Below are 18,629 nucleotides of genomic sequence, written 5' to 3' on the forward strand. Positions count from 1 at the left end.
GACGAAAATAGATAACAGAATTAAAATGGCAGTTTGAAATTTAATGTAAAAGTTTTAAAGTATAAATTGGATTGTTTTCCTCAGTGTACAAGCGGACAGGATGTCGTCCAGTTCCTGAAATCAAGCGAGATCGGTTCTCTCAACTACACTAAAGTGACCGAGTTGTGCGGCAAATCTGGCGCCAAGCTGAGCGCCAAAGGTGACGTGGACATGATCTGGCAGGAGACGTGCAGCGTCGTACCCTTACCAAACCAATCGAAGCCGGTGTCTTCCTCCACGTCATCACCTATTCATGACGTCATATACGACATCGAGAAGGAACTTTCAGCTGGCAAGGCTCTCAGTGAAGACATCCCCAAATCTTCTCTGCCTTCCTGTAAAAGGAGTAAGTACTTTACATAAAAGCTAATGTTGACAGTGGACACATAATAACGCGCATTAACACGTCAAGTCACACTTGGTCTCGCGCACTTTTCTTGACGCCTGCAGGAAATCATTGACAAACAGATAACCATCGTTATGGATGTATTCATGAGAACTCGGCCGAAGGCTTCCTAACACTTGACATTTTCAAGCTGATAAACTCTGTAAATTATCGGTCAATTATACCATTTAGCGCATTATCCACTTAACCGTTTGAGGCAAACCAAGCCTTAACGTTACATGAAAGTTATCCTACATTAAAATTATCCAATTCCTTTGGCCAATGTCTTTGACGTTAAAGTTGCTGTTTGGCTTATCCAAGAGTCTAAGTAATGCTAATCCATTTTGCAAGAATGAAAATCTGACGTATTTGACGGTGAAGACATACCGCGACGAACTGTAACCAACTGAGTGATACAAGGAAATCATGAAAATGCTCCACTTTTCTGGAGGCCGTTTCTCGGTATTTTAATCTCGCGAAGTGTTTTTAGGTAAAGAGGGCTAATAGACCCCTTAGCTAAACAGAAAGTACACTGGGGTAGTTCAGAATATACAACTTCAGGATGACGAGTTGCTTCTGTCTACTTCTAATGTGCAAATACTGCAGTCGACTGCAAACTGATAATAAATTTATTCGGTGCCCTTGCAAAGAGAAAATTTCCACGAGTAATAGCAGTTGACGGTATTGATAGTCACTGTTGAGTCGTGCAGATTTAATGCATTCTAACATTACTGGATGGCCCTTTAAAGGGCCAGTAATGCTAACTTTTGTTGTTTTTTTCTCTGTTTTCGTTTTTTCTTGTCGACCGTAATTTCTTGTTCTTCTTCCCAGAGCATGTTGAAACACACAGTGTGCAGCTTGTCAACTCAATCTGTACATGTATAAACTGCGCTGTTATTGTTGACAAGTGAATTCTGGTCCGGACTAGAATTCAAATGCTGTAGACAACAATGTTGCATTTTTATACAAGTGTATCGACGCTGCCTTGACAGGCTAAATACTGGGTGTTTCAACATGCTTTGGGGAGAAAAACAAGACCTTAAGGGTCGACATTAAAATTAAATCATGAAAAGTCATCAAAAGTTAGCATTACTTCAAATAGTAATAATTCTAAGAGAGTTTACAGGTTTGGATAGCTGCGACATACAGACACATGTTGCAAGATTTTCACGAATTTGTGTTTGACTGTGTTTGTTATTTGCTAAAAGTGATAGCAACGGTAACACTTTTTGAGTCACTTGCATAAAATATATTTCACACAAAAAAATAAAGCATTGTAGCCTTGTAGCAATGTTCATGTGATTAATTTAGAATTTCGAGGAAAGGTGTTGTACAGATTAGATAGGTTAGGTTGCATAGCATTTTTGAACATAAAATTTTAGTCTAATTGCAAGAGACTAACATGCATGTATGGGATGACATATATATTATATGTCCAACCGAAATACATACGTTTGTATACCTAATTACTTCCATCAATCCTTCCGTAAATACCTAGCTAGCTACCTACCTAGTTAACTACCAACCTTCCTAGCTACCTAGCTACCTACCTACCTAGCTACCTACCTAGTTAACTACCAACCTTCTAGCTACCTAGCTAGCTACCTCGCTAACTACCAACCTTCCTAGCTAGCTAGCTAGCTAGCTACCTACCAACCTTCCTACTAGCTAGCTAGCTAGCTAACTACCAACCTTTCCAGCTACCTAGCTAGCTAACTTCCAACCTTCCTAGCTACCTACCTACCTAGCTACTTACCTAGCTACCTAGCTACCTACCAAGTTAACTACAAACCTTCCTAGCTACCTAGCTAGCTACCTCGCCAACTACCAACCTTCCTAGCTACCTACCTACCTAGTTAACTACCGACCTTCCTAGATACCTAGCTAGCTAGCTGACTACCAACCTTCCTAGCTACCTAGTTAACTTCCAACCTTCCTAGCTAACTACCTACCTAGCTACCTACCTACTTACTTACCTAACTACCTACCTACTTACTGACCTACCTCCCCATACCTACCTACCTCCCTATCTACCTTCTTGCCTACCTATCTATGTCTTTGTCATTTTTAACAGGGATTATCAGGAGATGTAATAGAGTCCACGACCAATGTCACTAATTATCCTTATCAAATGCTACTCTCGTACAACACTGATTGTCCAATCTATTCTACAGATGCTGTCGTGAATGTGGCACTTAACTGCATAAACTCCGTGGTGAGATTAGTCTCCAGTGGTAGCCATGACAACCATGTATCCTTTGAGTTCGGACAGCTCGAAGACAGAGCGGGTGAACTCTGCGAAGCATAGGAAGGTATGTACATCCTCCAAGTCATCGAAGTGTAACGTAGCTGTCACAAGGTGGCGCATGCTTTCTGTCTTTGACTCTGCCATTGGTCCAGAACCGGACTGGGACATAAAAAACGACGCTAGAATGGAGAGCAAATTTTTCATCGGAATTAAGGTAGTATGTGCCTCGAAAGTGAAAGACTTAAACATTTGCTCACACTTACCTCAAGGAATATTTCAACCATTTTCTATCAAAATCAAGAATAAAAATTGGGGTTCACCGTGCAAATTATGGTACTAGAGAAACAAATTACCCCAGATTTAGCGAAATTTAAAATTCAAAATGGCTGCCATCTCTGAGGAGAAAATTAAATTTACGATTTTCGAAAAACTAAGACGGTGAAAATTTTATTACACTAAGAACTTAAAAATGAAACCCCACAAATAGTACATTAGAAAATAATTGTAAAGCTAAGGTTTGAGAGTCAGAATCTGTTTCCGAGGCGTATGCTACCTTAGAGTAGATACGTATGTTAAACAACTGAAAATATACAACAATCGCATGCAAAATGGCGGCAGCTTTAAAGTTTGAATTTTTATTAAAAAGTAGGCAGGCAACTCTCAAAATGTTTTGCTATATTATTTTGACACTCCTTGTGTCAAAAAGAAATTAATGATTCGGTTGAACGAAGCCGTAACCATTACTTTTATAAATACTGCCCATTTTCAAGCAATGTAAGTTATTGTTTAATAGTACAGTTGATATAAGTGCGTTTTTTTACTTTCTGTTTTTAATCCCCAACACCGTGCCAAGCTTAAGACTCATAGAATTCTACCTCTTAACGCAGCTCTTTGTATACTATGACCATTGTGACTTTTTTGATGATTTGATAAAGTCAAGTTCAATTTTCAAAATATTGCCGTTTCAAGTTTAACCCTTTGAGCGCCAAAGTCAATTTTGTTGCCTTTATAAAATGTATTCCAGTCAAATTGTTTCAGATTTTTGCCAAAATTTAGATGAAACTAACTAATGAAATTTGATGTCTTTTGGTCCAAAATTATCAGAAAAATTATAGAAAAATTCAAAAAAATTGGTAAAATGTTGCACTAAAACTTTGGCGGGAAAAATTACAGCCTACAAAGGGTTAAATAATAAACGCCGCCCGCTCTGAAAATGCGTCCTGTGTAAATAAGTGAAATGTTGTTGATACATCTTGATTCACGCATTAGAAGGACCTACAGTTTTGAGTCGATACATGAAACAAAATATTCAAAAAATGTCAAAAGTTAAAGCTAATCGTAGTTTTTAGGGTTCTTACCTTACCGATTAATTTGTTTTTGCATTTTTCTTTCCACAGATGACTGGACACACTTCTGAGAGCCAAAGCGAGGCTCACCCCGATGTGCAAGTTTGCACCGAATATAATTTAAACTTTAAATCATCTTTATGTAAACAAAGAATACCGGCGAAACACTGAGAAAAGGATGAAACGGAAATTTCAACCTCTAAAGTTTCTTGTTACAATGTATTGATAAAATCGCTATTTTCTTTTGATTATCAACGCTTCATTGAGGTTAAAAAGTTGTTCAATATCCATATTCTCGGTAACCTCTTTTTCCGAATTTCATGTTCTCACACGCTTTTCTAAAATTTAGCTTTTTTTCGAAGCAATAAAATTATTGGTAGTATATCACCTTCATGACGCACTTGAATTCTTAACGGCCTCACTAAGCATTATGTTGTTTATTTGTCAGGTTACCATGGTTAATCCATGGGAGCATTTTATTCAAAAGTGTTGTTCCAAGACGGTTGGCGTGAAGATGGGGGTTGAAGCGTACGACACAGGACCGTTAATTTTACAATATACCATTGTGACAGTACGCCAATAAGTCGTTCTGATTGGATAAGAACTAAATGCCGAATGTGGTAAAATATTAATACAGCCGTGATAAAACAGGTCCCTCGACTAGAATGGAAAGTCAACGCCGAGACAAAAATCATTTATCCTGGAGAGTAGAAAAATTTCGAGTTAGGGAAAATATCTGATTAAATCCGCGGCGATAGTTAAACAAGTAGCGTACAACTATTTGGAAGCTGTTATCCAATTGGTTGGCAGAATCTTACCGTTATAATTGAATAATACAAATAAACTCTCTAAGTTGCTGTAAATAGTGATAATCGACCAATCAGATGTCACCTTTCAAACACGCTGCGAGTCAGCCGTTGGACTTTAGTGTTCAGGACGGCCTAATGGGAACATATGGACGACGCTCCGCAAAACCAGTATGGTCACTTCTGTCGTCCATTCAACTTGATCATGGCCAAGTACACGTATTTCATGTCCCTTCATGCGCGGTCCCGGACGACGACAGACATTCAATATTAACACAGTTTCTCATAAAACGTGGTAGCACATTGGCGGCCGCGTTGTTCTCGATATTAGTGATATTAGTGATTGGCTACTTTTAACAAGGACGATCAAATTCCTTTCAGAACACTCAACTTTTTCTGCCATGTTTTTCTGAAGTATGTCCAAGTTTATATCTCTGTACGACAAATGTCAACGTTTTTGCGTAGCTTCTTAGAAATAAAATTGATACTTATTGTCCTGAGCACTCTGTTATTAATTTTTTGCAGCAATTTGATTAATGCGTGTACATTTCACAACTACGTGGATACGCAAGAGCTTATGACTCATAGGAAGACGTTAGGCTTAGACACAGCTTATTAGCACAGAAGCCAGTGAGACAGGGATTCTCAGAAAGTAGATCTAGATCATTTAAGAGGTTGTACGGTAGATGCAGAGATGTGATAACAGAATGTTTGAAATGATGACTTACAACATTTCAAGCTTTAACGTTAAACAGTAATTTGGTAGTTTTGCAGAACTACGCTAAATTTGTCACTTTTATGTCAATCTTAACGGGTGTAGAATTCTAATGCTAGCAGGGTACGCTTACCCATTCCGGACACCTGGCACCAGCACCAATTATTGGTTCAAGACGACTCCACTAGGTATTGCCTTTTTCTTTTTGTTTCATGTACCTGGTAAATTATCTATTAACATGGTGCATTTACGTTACTTTGTTAGATCTTTTCAAAGAACAAGCCTTTGTTCCACAAGTTCTGCCTAAAAAGTTTTCAGTTGTTCTCTCATCAACAGCAATATCACTATGCCCTCAAAATGTGCTAAGGGGGAGGGGTACTTTGAATCTTTGTCCTACAAGTTCTTTCTCCTCTTCTTAACAATACTGTGAAAATACTGACACAATGTTAGTGAAAGATGTGCCACCTCTATTACTGACTAAAATAGCGTCGGTCGTCACTTCAGCGCATGCGTGTCCTTGTTTACAAACATTGTATTTCTCTAACAACACATTGTTTAGGCAAGTACTGAATGATAGAAAAATACAATGTAAACCGTACTTTTTGTAAAGCAATGTGTTGTAACTATCAATCCTCTTCAACGCAGGTCAGTGTTGCGTTCCTCGGTTACATAGGAACAATGTGATTATTATGATGATGGTGGATTTAGAAATAAAAAATTAATATCATTGAAGTGCCTATAATTGTGGCTCTTCAAAAGTCTCACAGTATCGCCAGAATGGTTGGTACTTCTCGAAGCGAGATGACGTAATGCAAAATCGACATTGATGCTACATGCCGTCCTAGGGTTGCAGGTGAATGACCCTGAGGACTCGAATATTGCGCACAGAATATTTTGCCGTTTTTAATGGTTTGGCCTTGGATATCAGAAACTATCGAACGCCCTACAATAGATACTTACAAGATCCCTGCATGCGAAGTGATCATTTACACCGACTCAAAATCAGCGTGATGGAAGGAATATGTACAAGGCAATGATTAGCTGCCCTGTTTTGTTTCGGAAATCATAATTGGCGGTCATTGTTCGTTTTCTATGACGACAAGATTATGCTTTCTGTAATGGGAACACGGGTTTATTGTCGTGAGGCCGATCAGTGGTGACGACAGATAATAATCTTGAGTCTAAGCATGTTCTGTGTGAGCTCATGCAAATATGAAGATCCTTGTCCTTGTAAATGTCACATTCACCAGGCGACATATGCATACCTTATGCAAATTAACATAACTCTGTCAATGACCTATCATAATCGACACAGCTATTAATAGACAGCTTAATACCTATATGGTCGGTGTCCCCAACAAGATAATTGCATATTACGTAAATTGGTTGAACAAGTTCCAAAGATGAAACTCAATTAAAACCCCATTAACTCTATCTTTTAGCATTATTTAATATAATTTTGCTTTCAAGCTAAAATAAGTTTGTGAGAATGTACTAATTTAGGTGTGTGTATACACGTATTATTAAGTGCCAGCTGGGATTGTATATCTAATTTTGAACATGATAAAGATTGCACTGGTATTAAATGTTTGCCCAAACATTAAATCCCAGCCCCATGCGAAAAGCAAAAACCGTGGACAGTGTACATATCTGCACTGAAATCTTCACATAAACTGCACAGAGTAGTCCCATGTTATGCATAGGGGTGAATGTTTTAAACTGTGACATTGTATGTTCTGTCTCAAAATGACCGCTAAAATTTGAATTTACTTGTCATATGTTTCACAAAGGAATGGTTTCCTAATATAGTAAAAGCCCATATCCCTTCAGGGGGTAGAATTCAGAGAAAAAAGTAGACAAAGGAAGGAGATATTTTGAGCTCAACAAATTTCAGGAGTTACAGCTGTTGGGGATTTTAATATTTTGTCATAAAAATAAATGCAAGTTGCATCTTTATCATTCATACATAATGCGATATCAAATGGGCTTGTCAAATTACCCAATTTCGTGAAATGTTCTATTGAGCGAAACGCATGTTCTATGTCTTGCCCAATTACCCAATTTCGTGAAATGTTCTATTGAGCGAAACGCATGTTCTATGTCTTGCCTTCAATAACCATTCTTTGAGCGCAAAGAAATAAACAATCACTACCATTTCCACTGATGACCTATGAAATATTGAATTTCTTTAAAGAACGTCGCTCTGTAGGTACGACAACTTTTTGCTTGGTGATAATGCGTCTATGGGATGTCTGCCTGATACATGATCCCTGTGACGTGAGAGATATTGAATAAGATGTATCTTCAACGTCAAATGCAGCTTCCTGACCTGATCAGATTTACTAAAAAAACATTTAGTGCAGTTACGCCATTACATAAAAAATTCGTAATAATTAACAAAGCATTTCTATGAAGTCACTGAACCTGAAGTGTATCCCCGGGTTATAAATGCTTGCTGCTGGAAAGCTTAAGTCACTGAACTCGGAGTGCATCCCCGAGGTTCCAGATGTGTAATACTAGAAATCTGATCTTCATGTTTTGAATCATACTGTCTGAAATTATGGATAGCGGATTCGGCTATTAACAGGTATTGTTATGGTAACAGTAGTGTTATTTAGATTTTTGCATGCTGAAAGGCATGTACACAAGTTCCAAGAAAGACAGATGTGCCCTCAAAGGCAACTGTACCATAGCTTGGCAGAATGTTCAAAACGTTTTTGACCGATAACACATCCTCGGCTGGCTGTTTCTGCTCTGACCACATTAACCTCATTTCAGTTAACATTGTTTAATAATCACAACCATACCCATTCAGAATCCGATAACACTAGGTCAAAATCCGTTAATACATCGCCAACTGTTATAAACATAGAGACGAAACAGCACAGAACAGACAGTAAAGCACCGGTACACACAACAAAGTCAAATCAATGAAAGAAAGACACATGGACCTCTGACAAAAGGACAAAGAAGTGACGTCAGGTGTTTTAAGTATCTTCTAAGACGATCAAAAGATATACAAGTCTGCAGAGCACCTACTTAATTTTCAAATGCACATGTTCAAATTTGTGAAACATTTAGCATCCACACTCGAAAATAAGGCTTTGGAAACACAAAAGGTGGAATGATTGTCCTGCAACAAGTCTATTTGCATAATCGTGCTTGTTTCACCAAGGTAGAATGATTGTCCTGCAACAAGTCTATTTGCATAATCGTGCTTGTTTCACCAAGGTAGACATTGACAGAGGTATAAATGGTAACTAACTGATTGCAATTGATTTAATTTAATATAAATGATATATTTTCTGTCAACCGTACTATCCTTGCGCATCACCCTTTACGATGGGACAATTGGAAAGAGGACGCCACCAGGAGACATGCCAGAGAAATTGTCCGTCAATAAAATGTCTCCGGGCGGCCATATTAGCACCCGTCATGTTGGCTATTTATTTGTTCATTGTACTAAACCTGTAGAAATAGTAACATACAATAAAATGGTAGACAGACCGACTCCAGTCGACATATATCCGTTTATGATACCAGAGAAAGTTTGAAGAATTTTGAAGAAGTAGCAGCTGCATGATGATGGTTATATTATTCATTTCAACAGGATTCAATGCCATTGTTTCCTATCAAAAGAACATCAACAAGTAACAAGCTAGGTAAGTTGCCCTAACAACAGTACAAAACACCCCAGAGGACAAGTATAGCTAAAGACCATAACATGAGTTTGACGTTCTAGTGTCTTAAAAGTTACGTCGCAACTACGATAATAAACATTCTCCGATAGTTACTGACAAATACTGTGTAGGTGTCACAAAAATGGAAGAACTATCGTAAGAGACTGAAGCTGTTTATGTACCGAGTTAAATCAAATATTGTAATGATGTAGGGCTACTATCGTGGAGAAGTTATAGGTACTGTTCCTTGAACGCCTAGCAACAGAATATTTGTGGAAAAGTTATTTCAATTTTCTGTGATCAAATTTGCGTTTTACTCATATCAGAAGAAACTTGAACAATACCAAGCACGATGCAGTCACGACGAAAGAATCATGAAGAAATGACATGAAGTCAAGAATATCAACGTTGACAGAAATAACACGTGCTCTCTTCAAGATGTTGGATTTCTTATTGAAGGGCATACTTAATGACTAACCTGCAATACACTTGTGCAAAAGATAGATACATAAGAATTTCGTTCATAAATGATTTCTTTTAAGTGTTTAGTACGTAGTACTGTATAATATATTATAAAACATTATATTCTAAAGTATAGTATAGTATAGTATAGTATAGTATAGTATAGTAAAGTAGAGTAGAGTATTTTGTTGTTGTGTTGTATTGTATTGTATTGTATTGCATTGTATTGTATTGTATTGTATTGTATTGTATTGTATTGTTATTGTATTGTTATTGTATTGTATTGTATTGTATTTTATTGTATAGTTTTGTATTGTACTGTATTGTTTTGTATAGTATTGCAATGTGTTGCGTTGCATTGTATTATATTGTATTGTTTCCGAGGTTACAAAGTAACGCATGCAATGTTATCAAAACCCAATTCCCTCAAAATCATTTACAATGTGGAAGAATGTAAGGGATACCATACTTTGCTTACGTCATCATAGATTGCGTGGATGTCGTCAGCGTCGAGGGAGAATATTATTTCATATCGGACGGCTTGACGTCACAGTGTACAACCTTTCTGATGGCGGATGCGGACGAGCTGATCACAATCGAATTCCAGCACATCGACGAGGAATTGAGATGCGGTGATTTGTCCGAACAGTGGCTGGCGGTATGTTGATAATTCTTATCGGCTGCTGTGAATTAACCGTTCAATGATTTGCAGTTTATTCAAGAAACAATGAATAAGTGGTGAACACAATATCTGACGGCATAATGGCAATTTGCTATCGTTCATTCCTACCTAACGGCTAATTAACTTTCAACGCAGATTTACATCAGCTTCACATTAGCTATTTCTAGCTCCCCGTCACATATCTGACTTATGATCATATAAAACTTGGTTACATTTCTCATCTTTTTTCTGTTGTAAGCGTATTTATTTATGTAAATCAAGAAATGTATTATTGATTCACTAGATAAAGAACCACATCAACTACACTGTAGTAAAAGCGGTAGAATGATACAAGAAATGTGACGGATACATAAAAAAGATCTGGTAACACATTTACGAAAAATTGATAGCGATTCAAGCACTGCCCAGTGGTACTATGTTAGTAATATCAGATGGCCACTCAAAAACAATTTATGATTTTTGCATTAAAATGATTATTTAAGTTTGTTTAATTGATATACATAAATGCAACAGAATCTTGCAGTTAACGTTAGTACATATATCATCATTATCTCTGTCCAAAAAAATGCACCTGAAATTTTCGATTGATTTTTATTAGAAGAGAGCTTTGTGATGCTTTTATACAGACTCACAGGTGATATATGTTTCATTCAAAAATAAATTTTGTCAATTTGACAACTGTATTTTTTAAATTTCAAAATGTAGGTGACAAACACAAAAACACTGAAAAAATCTATTCTAATCGATGCTCTTCTTAGAGTATGAACTTCATCAAGACAGTACGTGCCTCGTTTTGGAAAGATTTCAAATTTCGCTCAAACTTTCTGTAAAGAAAACTTCAAACCATTCCCTGTCGAAAGCAATATTAAATATCAGGGGTCATCGGTCAAAATTCGGTACTAGGGAAACAATAACTCAATAGTTACCGACTCTTAATAGCGAGGATAAGGTTCACGTGCATTTACATTGCGAAATTATCCGTTTTAAATCTAAGGGGAAAAATCAAGTTTACGATTTCACAAAATTGAGCTGGGTGAAAACTATATTTATTTCATGACCTTCAAAATAGCGGGCGACGAAAATGTGTTGTAAAAGTTTATCAGTCCCCTTAAAGAAAGGAAAAAAATCTTAAGCTAGAGTGTGCCTTCTGGATAGATGTTCACACTCTCAAACTTTTCCAATATCATTTTGCCTACCACTTATGGACGCTCATTTTGAAAGTTATGGAATTAACCCTTTGAGAGCTGTAATTTTTTCCCTCCAAAATTTTAGTGCAACATTTTACCACTTTTTGTGATTTTTTTCTGTAATTTTTTTGGTAATTTTGGACCAATGGACCTCATTTTTCACTAGCTACAGTTTTTGATCAAAATTTTGTAAAATTTGAACAAAAATTCATTGGTTAAATTTTATCAGAGTGACAGAAATTGACTTTGGCGCTTCACCGCCTTATATTGTGAAAATCGGAACTTTATTTTTCCCCATAGAGATAACATAGCGATGACGGCCATTTTGAATTTCAGATCTCGGTAAATAGTTTGTCTCTCTATTACCAAAATTTACAAAGTTACCGCTGATTTTTATTCTTCATTTGGAAAGAGAATGGTTGAAAGTTTGCTTGACGAAAGTTTGAGCAAAAGCTTCAGTCTTTTCATATTCGAGGCGCGAACTGCATTATCTGTGTGATAACCACACGAATTTCATACCTACATATCTACTACACTAATGAGATACATATTTGTATCCTCTTTCTCTCTACTTTGGCAGATTTGTTCTCTAACCAGCTTATCTGCGATCTTTCTGTTACACCGCAAAGAATAAGTGAAATAACAAGTTGCGATTAGAAAATAATCTAATTCTGAAAATGACAACCCCGGTCATTGACCTTTCTCTTTCAACCAGTTCCACAATAATCCATGCTGCGCTCGCACGTTGTGTGTGATTATAAAAATGTCAGTAAACCTAACCATGCATGTGCCATTATCTGTAACTTTCAATTTATTTTCAGCTTTTTCTTCTATTTATAATTGTTTTCATGTTCTATTACCCGAATCATGTCAAAATACGGTACTTGGTATAACGTATCCTACACCTGTTTAATGTCAAGTGTTACTGTTGAGAAATGAACCTAAGTCGGGGATAGAACATATTTGTCGATAGCAAACTTGTGTGTTTGGGAACATGGATGGGTTTACAAAGCGCATGCCAGGTTCTTTGACATACTTGGCGAAGAAGAATAATTAAATCTAGAACAACACACGTAGCGACAATTTCCTAAAAGTTAGCAGTGTTTTCCCTTTAATGATTCAACATCGTTGACTTGCTCCGCCGAAACTATTTTTTGCCAATTTTGGTACATTCCGTGTCTTTCTAAGATGCCTGAGGATTCTTTTAAACAAACATCGAGGTTATGGAACACCGTGATCACACGGCACGCAGTTTATCTAACCTTGGCTCGGCGGGTAGTTAGTAAAGCAACCCCGAGGGGGGCTTTATGAACATTCTCGTCAACCTGTTCGCTGTTTCTTCCTGGTTTCCCTAAGGCCTCGCGGAATGAAACAGAAAATCGACAGAACTTTGTGTTTTCAGAACGTGCAAGCCCTGGGACTTAGTCTGGATACGACTGCAACGCCTTTCCCGAGGTAATGCGAGCAGCTGGCAATGTTTGTCAGAACACAGCAGACGTGGGTGGGCCTTCGAATCACAAAACACGCACCGAGACAAAATATAAACGCGAAAAACGTGCCGAATTGGGCGCAACCAGCCTCTACAATAATGCCACAAGTGAAACGGAAGTTTCAGAAAACAAAAGAAAATATCACCAAATCCGCTTTAGACACGAAAAAGAGGTATTTACGATCGCTCCGCACATCTAATGACGTACGCTAACATTTAAAACGTTGTGGAGCCATCAGTGGAAAAATACCACGTCCCCAGTTTATCTTTCTGATTGCTGTCTTGTCACGAAATGTGCTTTCGGATAACAATGCCGCTCTAGACTTTTGAACGTTAGAAAGAGCAACAAATTCTCAGAATTGAAACGCTCATCTTTTTCGGGCAAAGGACCCGAGATCTGGTGTCACTGACACCTAACGCGCATGCGCATTTTCATAGCTCACAATACGGTATCTATGCCTTTGTGTCAATCTTTATTTCTTCTAAAATATTAACGTGAAGAAATCGGTCAACTATGAATCACTTAACTTTCCCTCAAAGTGATTCTCAACCATTTCCAAATGATAGATTATTTCACTTATTTCGCAGAATAACATCTATTTATCGTGACGTCACGTGTAATTCAAGTTTTTTCTTCGGTTCGTGGAGGAATTAGTAGGGACTTAGATATTCACTGCACCACTACACTGGGACATAGCCCTGCGTACAGGTCTGTGTGTTCCCGGCGTTATACAGCCCCCACCACAGCCCTGCAACGGTCTGTGGAGATAACTGGGGTCTTGCAGCGAGATTCAAAATGGCAATCTCCATAGGTAAGGGACCGTTCAGTTTTTACGGCCGGGGGGGGGGCGCGCAAAATCTTTGTCGCCGGTGTTCAAAATTATGATGACCCCCCCTGGATTTTTCGCGAAAAATGATGACCCCCCCTTTGTCAGACAAAAAATTTGATGACCCCCCCCCCCCACTGAAAAATAACCAAAACCCATATGTCAAATTTACCCGCACGGTTTGGATTTGAACTCCGGTGCGCGGCGCACTTTATTCGTGTAGCAGAGATGCCAGTGTACAAACTTCTCAGCCACATCCATGCAAACGTCTGTTAATTAGGACGACTGTAAGGCAATTTTTAACTTCATTTCCATAGACAGCTTATGTCCATGGACATTGTATTAAGTAAACTTTATTGGAGTGGTTCGCCAAAGGCAGCCCTCCGGTTAAGAGGGTCATGGGCCATTACGTAAAGTCAACTTTATTCTAGTGGGCAACCAAAGGTGGCCCACTGGTGAAAAGAGAGTCGATCATGGCCATTGCATAAAGTAAACTTTACTGGACAGGGCCGCTGAAGGCGTCCGGCCGTTAAGATGGTCATGGCGTCTTACATAAAGTAAATTCATTGTAGTGGGCCGCCGCAGACGGCCCGCTGGTAAAGAGGGTCGATCATGGCCATTGCATGAAGTAAACCTAATTGGAGTGGGCCGTCAAAGGCGTCTGCCCGTTAAGAGGGTCATGGGTAATACATAAAGTACATTTATTGTATTGGGCCGCCGAAGGCGGCCCGCCGGTAAAGAGGGTCAATCATGGCCATGGCATAAAGTGGACTTTATTGTAGGTATTATGTTTTTGAAAATGTGGTGACCCCCCCTTTCCTACCAGTGAAAAAGTGATGACCCCCCTTCTTGGATTCCAAAATTATGATGACCCCCCTGGATTTTTCGCGAAAAAATGATGACCCCCCCTTTGTTAGACAAAAAATTTGATGACCCCCCCCCCCCCCCCACTGAAAAATAACCAAAACCCATATGTCAAATTTACCCGCACGGTTTGGATTTGAACTCCGGTGCGCGGCGCACTTTATTCGTGTAGCAGAGATGCCAGTGTACAAACTTCTCAGCCACATCCATGCAAACGTCTGTTAATTAGGACGACTGTAAGCAATTTTTAACTTCATTTCCATAGACAACTTATGTCCATGGACATTGTATAAAGTAAACTTTATTGGAGTGGTTCGCCAAAGGCAGCCCTCCGGTTAAGAGGGTCATCGGCCATTACGTAAAGTCAACTTTATTCTAGTGGGCAACCAAAGGTGGCCCACTGGTGAAAAGAGGGTCGATCATGGCCATTGCATGAAGTAAACTTTACTGAACAGGGCCGCTGAAGGCGTCCGGCCGTTAAGATGGTCATGGGGTATTACAATAAAGTCAATTTATTGTAGTGGGCCGCCGCAGGCGGCCCGCCGGTAAAGAGGGTCGATCATGGCCATTGCATGAAGTAAACCTAATTGGAGTGGGCCGCCAAAGGCGTCTGCCGCTAAGAGGGTCATGGGTAATACATAAAGTACATTTATTGTATTGGGCCGCCGAAGGCGGCCCGCCGGTAAAGAGGGTCAATCATGGCCATGGCATAAAGTGGACTTTATTGTAGGTATTATGTTTTTGAAAATGTGGTGACCCCCCTTTCCTACCAGTGAAAAAGTGATGACCCCCCCTTCTTGGATTCCAAAATTATGATGACCCCCCTGGATTTTGCCGGCCCCCCCCCCCGGCCGTAAAAACTGAACGGTCCCTAAACAACTAGTCGAGTACGTTATGTTTCAGAAAACGAGCAGTTTTGGACGTTAGGAGAAGTTAATCGCATCTTTTCTGGGGTCGGTTTGGAGGAAAAGGTAGGCAGGGAAAGGATTTTGCCCCGAAAGAGCAGAATTTCGGTCAAAAAGATCGTTTTTTCGTTGCGGTCCGGATGCGGACCGCAGAGACCCCAATTATCTCCATAGCCCGTTGCAGGGCTGTGGTGGAGGCCGTATAACGCCGGGAACACACAGACCTGTACGCAGGGCTAAGTGGGACAGAGCACTAACAGCCGCGTAGAATTAACCAGGTATCGTGCTGAAATCAGTGACTTTTTATAGAACAGTGTTCAAAACCAAAGATGGCGCGGTATCCTGTGGTGTCCTGCAAAACATCACAGCTGAGCAAAATCCCGTAAAATCTTATGCAGCGGGAGAAACCATGAGCTAATGACGCGGGTACTCTGTTTTTGAGAAGACGTACTGACAGATAGAACTAGACAGAATGCACGAAGGTATTAAGAGATTTTTACATGGATACGTAAACCGTTAGCTAGCGATCAAGGCAGAATCGTGCAGAAAAGTTGAAAAAGTCTTTAATCAGGAAAATCGGTCAAATAACGTGGCCAGGACAATTTTTCAAATCGATGGACCAGGTTTATAGAAAACTGTGCCGCGGCATAATAAGTAGTAAGGGACATTGGGACATATGAGACGTTTTCCCCTCTTTCCACCGACAAAAACCCCATAAAGCCCCCACTGCCATATTTTGCCACATGCTTTAAACCTCCCCATCAGCAAACTCCCTGAACAACCGGATCAGACTCCCTTGCCCACTGATCAATCAGCTCCTGTCAATGTCCGCACGTTCGCCTGTCCGCTGATTGGAACAAAATTAAGACCCGTCGGCCCATGAAGAAGTCGCGTACAATTTTTCTTGCAGGAACACGTCTCATGGATGCAATTGTTTCTCATGTATTAAAATTGATATATTTTTTTTATCTTGACAGTTCATCGATGGTTGGTATTTTAAGGGAACAATTTACCCCCACGAAGAAGAAAACACGGGTTTAGATTACGATCGACTCTACTACGCTTCTTGTACTGACATTCGCAGTGTGCACCGATCATCACAAAACGTCGCGCAGTTGAATTTCAAAATTCCCACCCCGGGGAAGATGTTCAACTTCACCTTCAAAAAGGACAAGGCAAACAAAAGTAAGGGGGCGATGATGGTAAATAGAATAGCAATGAAAAATGAAGTTTCAGATGTACACGTCAACGAAAATGATAATGTCTTTCGGTTCACACACACGAACGGAGATAGTGTCGATGGACTATATAGCATGCTAATAGAAAAGTCATATTGTTAAGAGACGTGTACGAGATCACCTTCTTGGTGACGCTGCAAGTTTCACGGATGGTTGTTGACAAAAATGGCAAGGATGTTGACAAAATAATACCCTGAATTTCAGACAGTGGGTTTCTAAATAACAACACACGAGCTCGTGCATTGTGAATATTCACTCGCATTGCTCATATGAAAAGACTCGACTATGGCGAACGATAAATTTGGATGTATCGTTAGGAGTCGGGGTCAAACAATACTCACCTGTTCAAGTTGCCGGAGTTAGAGCGCCATGATTCAAACGTTAACTGTCTTTGTAATGCGTTCTTTTCAAAATTCTTTTGGCGCGTTATTATGATCGCTTTGTTGACCTTACAGTGTGTGACGTCATCATTGCCTTATCCTCGTCCGGGACCTACACTCTGAAGAACTATGGAGAAAGGATCAATTGTTCGATGATGGTGTTGTCAGCAACCACTTTAAAAATATCGAACATGAAAATTGCTTATTCAGACAATGAGAGAGTAACAAAGGTATGTATTGTAGTCGGAGATATTATCTCATCTCTCTGAACAAAATATAGGTATGATAGAGAGTATGCAGACTATATTTGACGCGGGAAACACTGTTGGCTTACGCTAATCTCTCAAGTGGTCCCAACAAACAAATAAAACACAAAATTGAAAAGCTACTTATAAAATAAAGACAATAAAATTAAAAAGTGAGACCAACAGGAGAAGAAACAAGCAGACTACATGACAAGGTTACCCAAATCTCTCTGAAGGTCCTTTGAATATGTCAAAAGGTGTAAATAAATAGCACATGATTAAAATTGTCTGATAGTGTTGCTCCTTGGTAAACATAAACGAACTCTGGAATGAAACAGTTTTGGCGTCTTGAAGTTCCGATTTGTCGCTACAACAAGCACTTATTTGGTACCTACTGACTAGTGACCTGTAAGTAAGTACACAAGAGCTTGTATATTAAAAGAAATATACAAAAACACAGCTCTGTTGTGTAAAATCCGTGTGGTCATCAATTTAGTTTGGCATATGGATCACAATCGACCAAAAAAGATCTAATTGGATTTTGTCTTGTGTTGATTTTTGCGTTTTCAATATTTTCTCAGAATTGCCTTGTTTCAGGTAAATTTTATCACGTATAAATAGTACGGCTTTGGAGATGTGCCCGCTGCAAGGAATATTGACATTCGTGTTCGCATGCACGCACGTGCTTCCATACATACGTCTATTAGGCTGTCGACAGTCGCTGGTGGCAATATGGCGTGTTTGACATTTTATCTAGGGACTGGTCAGTTTCTTCAGCCTGGGGGGGGGGGGGCGGTGGATTCATGGGGGGGGGGGTCACCCTGTTTTTGACTTTGGTGATAGGGGGGGGGTCACCATGTTTTTGAAATGCCCAATAGGGGGGGTCAGTGTGTTTTTTGAATTTGACACAGGCTCATCATTGCCTAAAATGCTAGTGTCAGCCACAAAATTCATCATTCAGTTGTATTTTTCGAGCGCGCCCTTCGGGCGCGTAACTTTAATAATCAGTCATATTTTTCAGCACGCCCAACTTTAACATATCAAGCATACATACATCAGAGATATCTGTATGTTCAATATTTTTCAGCGTGCTCTTCAAGCTCATTACTTTAATATATCATACATCTTTCA

At 39.3% G+C, this 18,629-nt stretch overlaps 1 protein-coding gene across 3 annotated transcripts in view; it reads left to right on the forward strand.

Moving 5' to 3' along the window:
* The window catches only part of LOC139128118 (corticotropin-releasing factor-binding protein-like), a 52,314-nt gene that overhangs the window by 25,938 nt on the left and 7,747 nt on the right, over positions 1-18,629 (forward strand). The window contains exons 2-5 of one of the 3 annotated variants that reach the window (XM_070693958.1): positions 9,150-9,201; positions 10,170-10,339; positions 16,613-16,820; positions 17,329-17,483. In XM_070693958.1, the coding sequence (XP_070550059.1) occupies positions 9,150-9,201; positions 10,170-10,339; positions 16,613-16,820; positions 17,329-17,483 (585 nt within the window). Of the gene's footprint in view, positions 1-84; positions 386-2,598; positions 2,737-4,069; positions 5,326-9,149; positions 9,202-10,169; positions 10,340-16,612; positions 16,821-17,328; positions 17,484-18,629 lie in introns of those variants that run through there. The other 2 variants (XM_070693956.1, XM_070693955.1) reach the window with 2 other exon arrangements.

This window comes from Ptychodera flava, unplaced genomic scaffold (genome assembly GCF_041260155.1).
Source record: "Ptychodera flava strain L36383 unplaced genomic scaffold, AS_Pfla_20210202 Scaffold_44__1_contigs__length_1314385_pilon, whole genome shotgun sequence".
Taxonomy (NCBI): domain Eukaryota; kingdom Metazoa; phylum Hemichordata; class Enteropneusta; family Ptychoderidae; genus Ptychodera; species Ptychodera flava.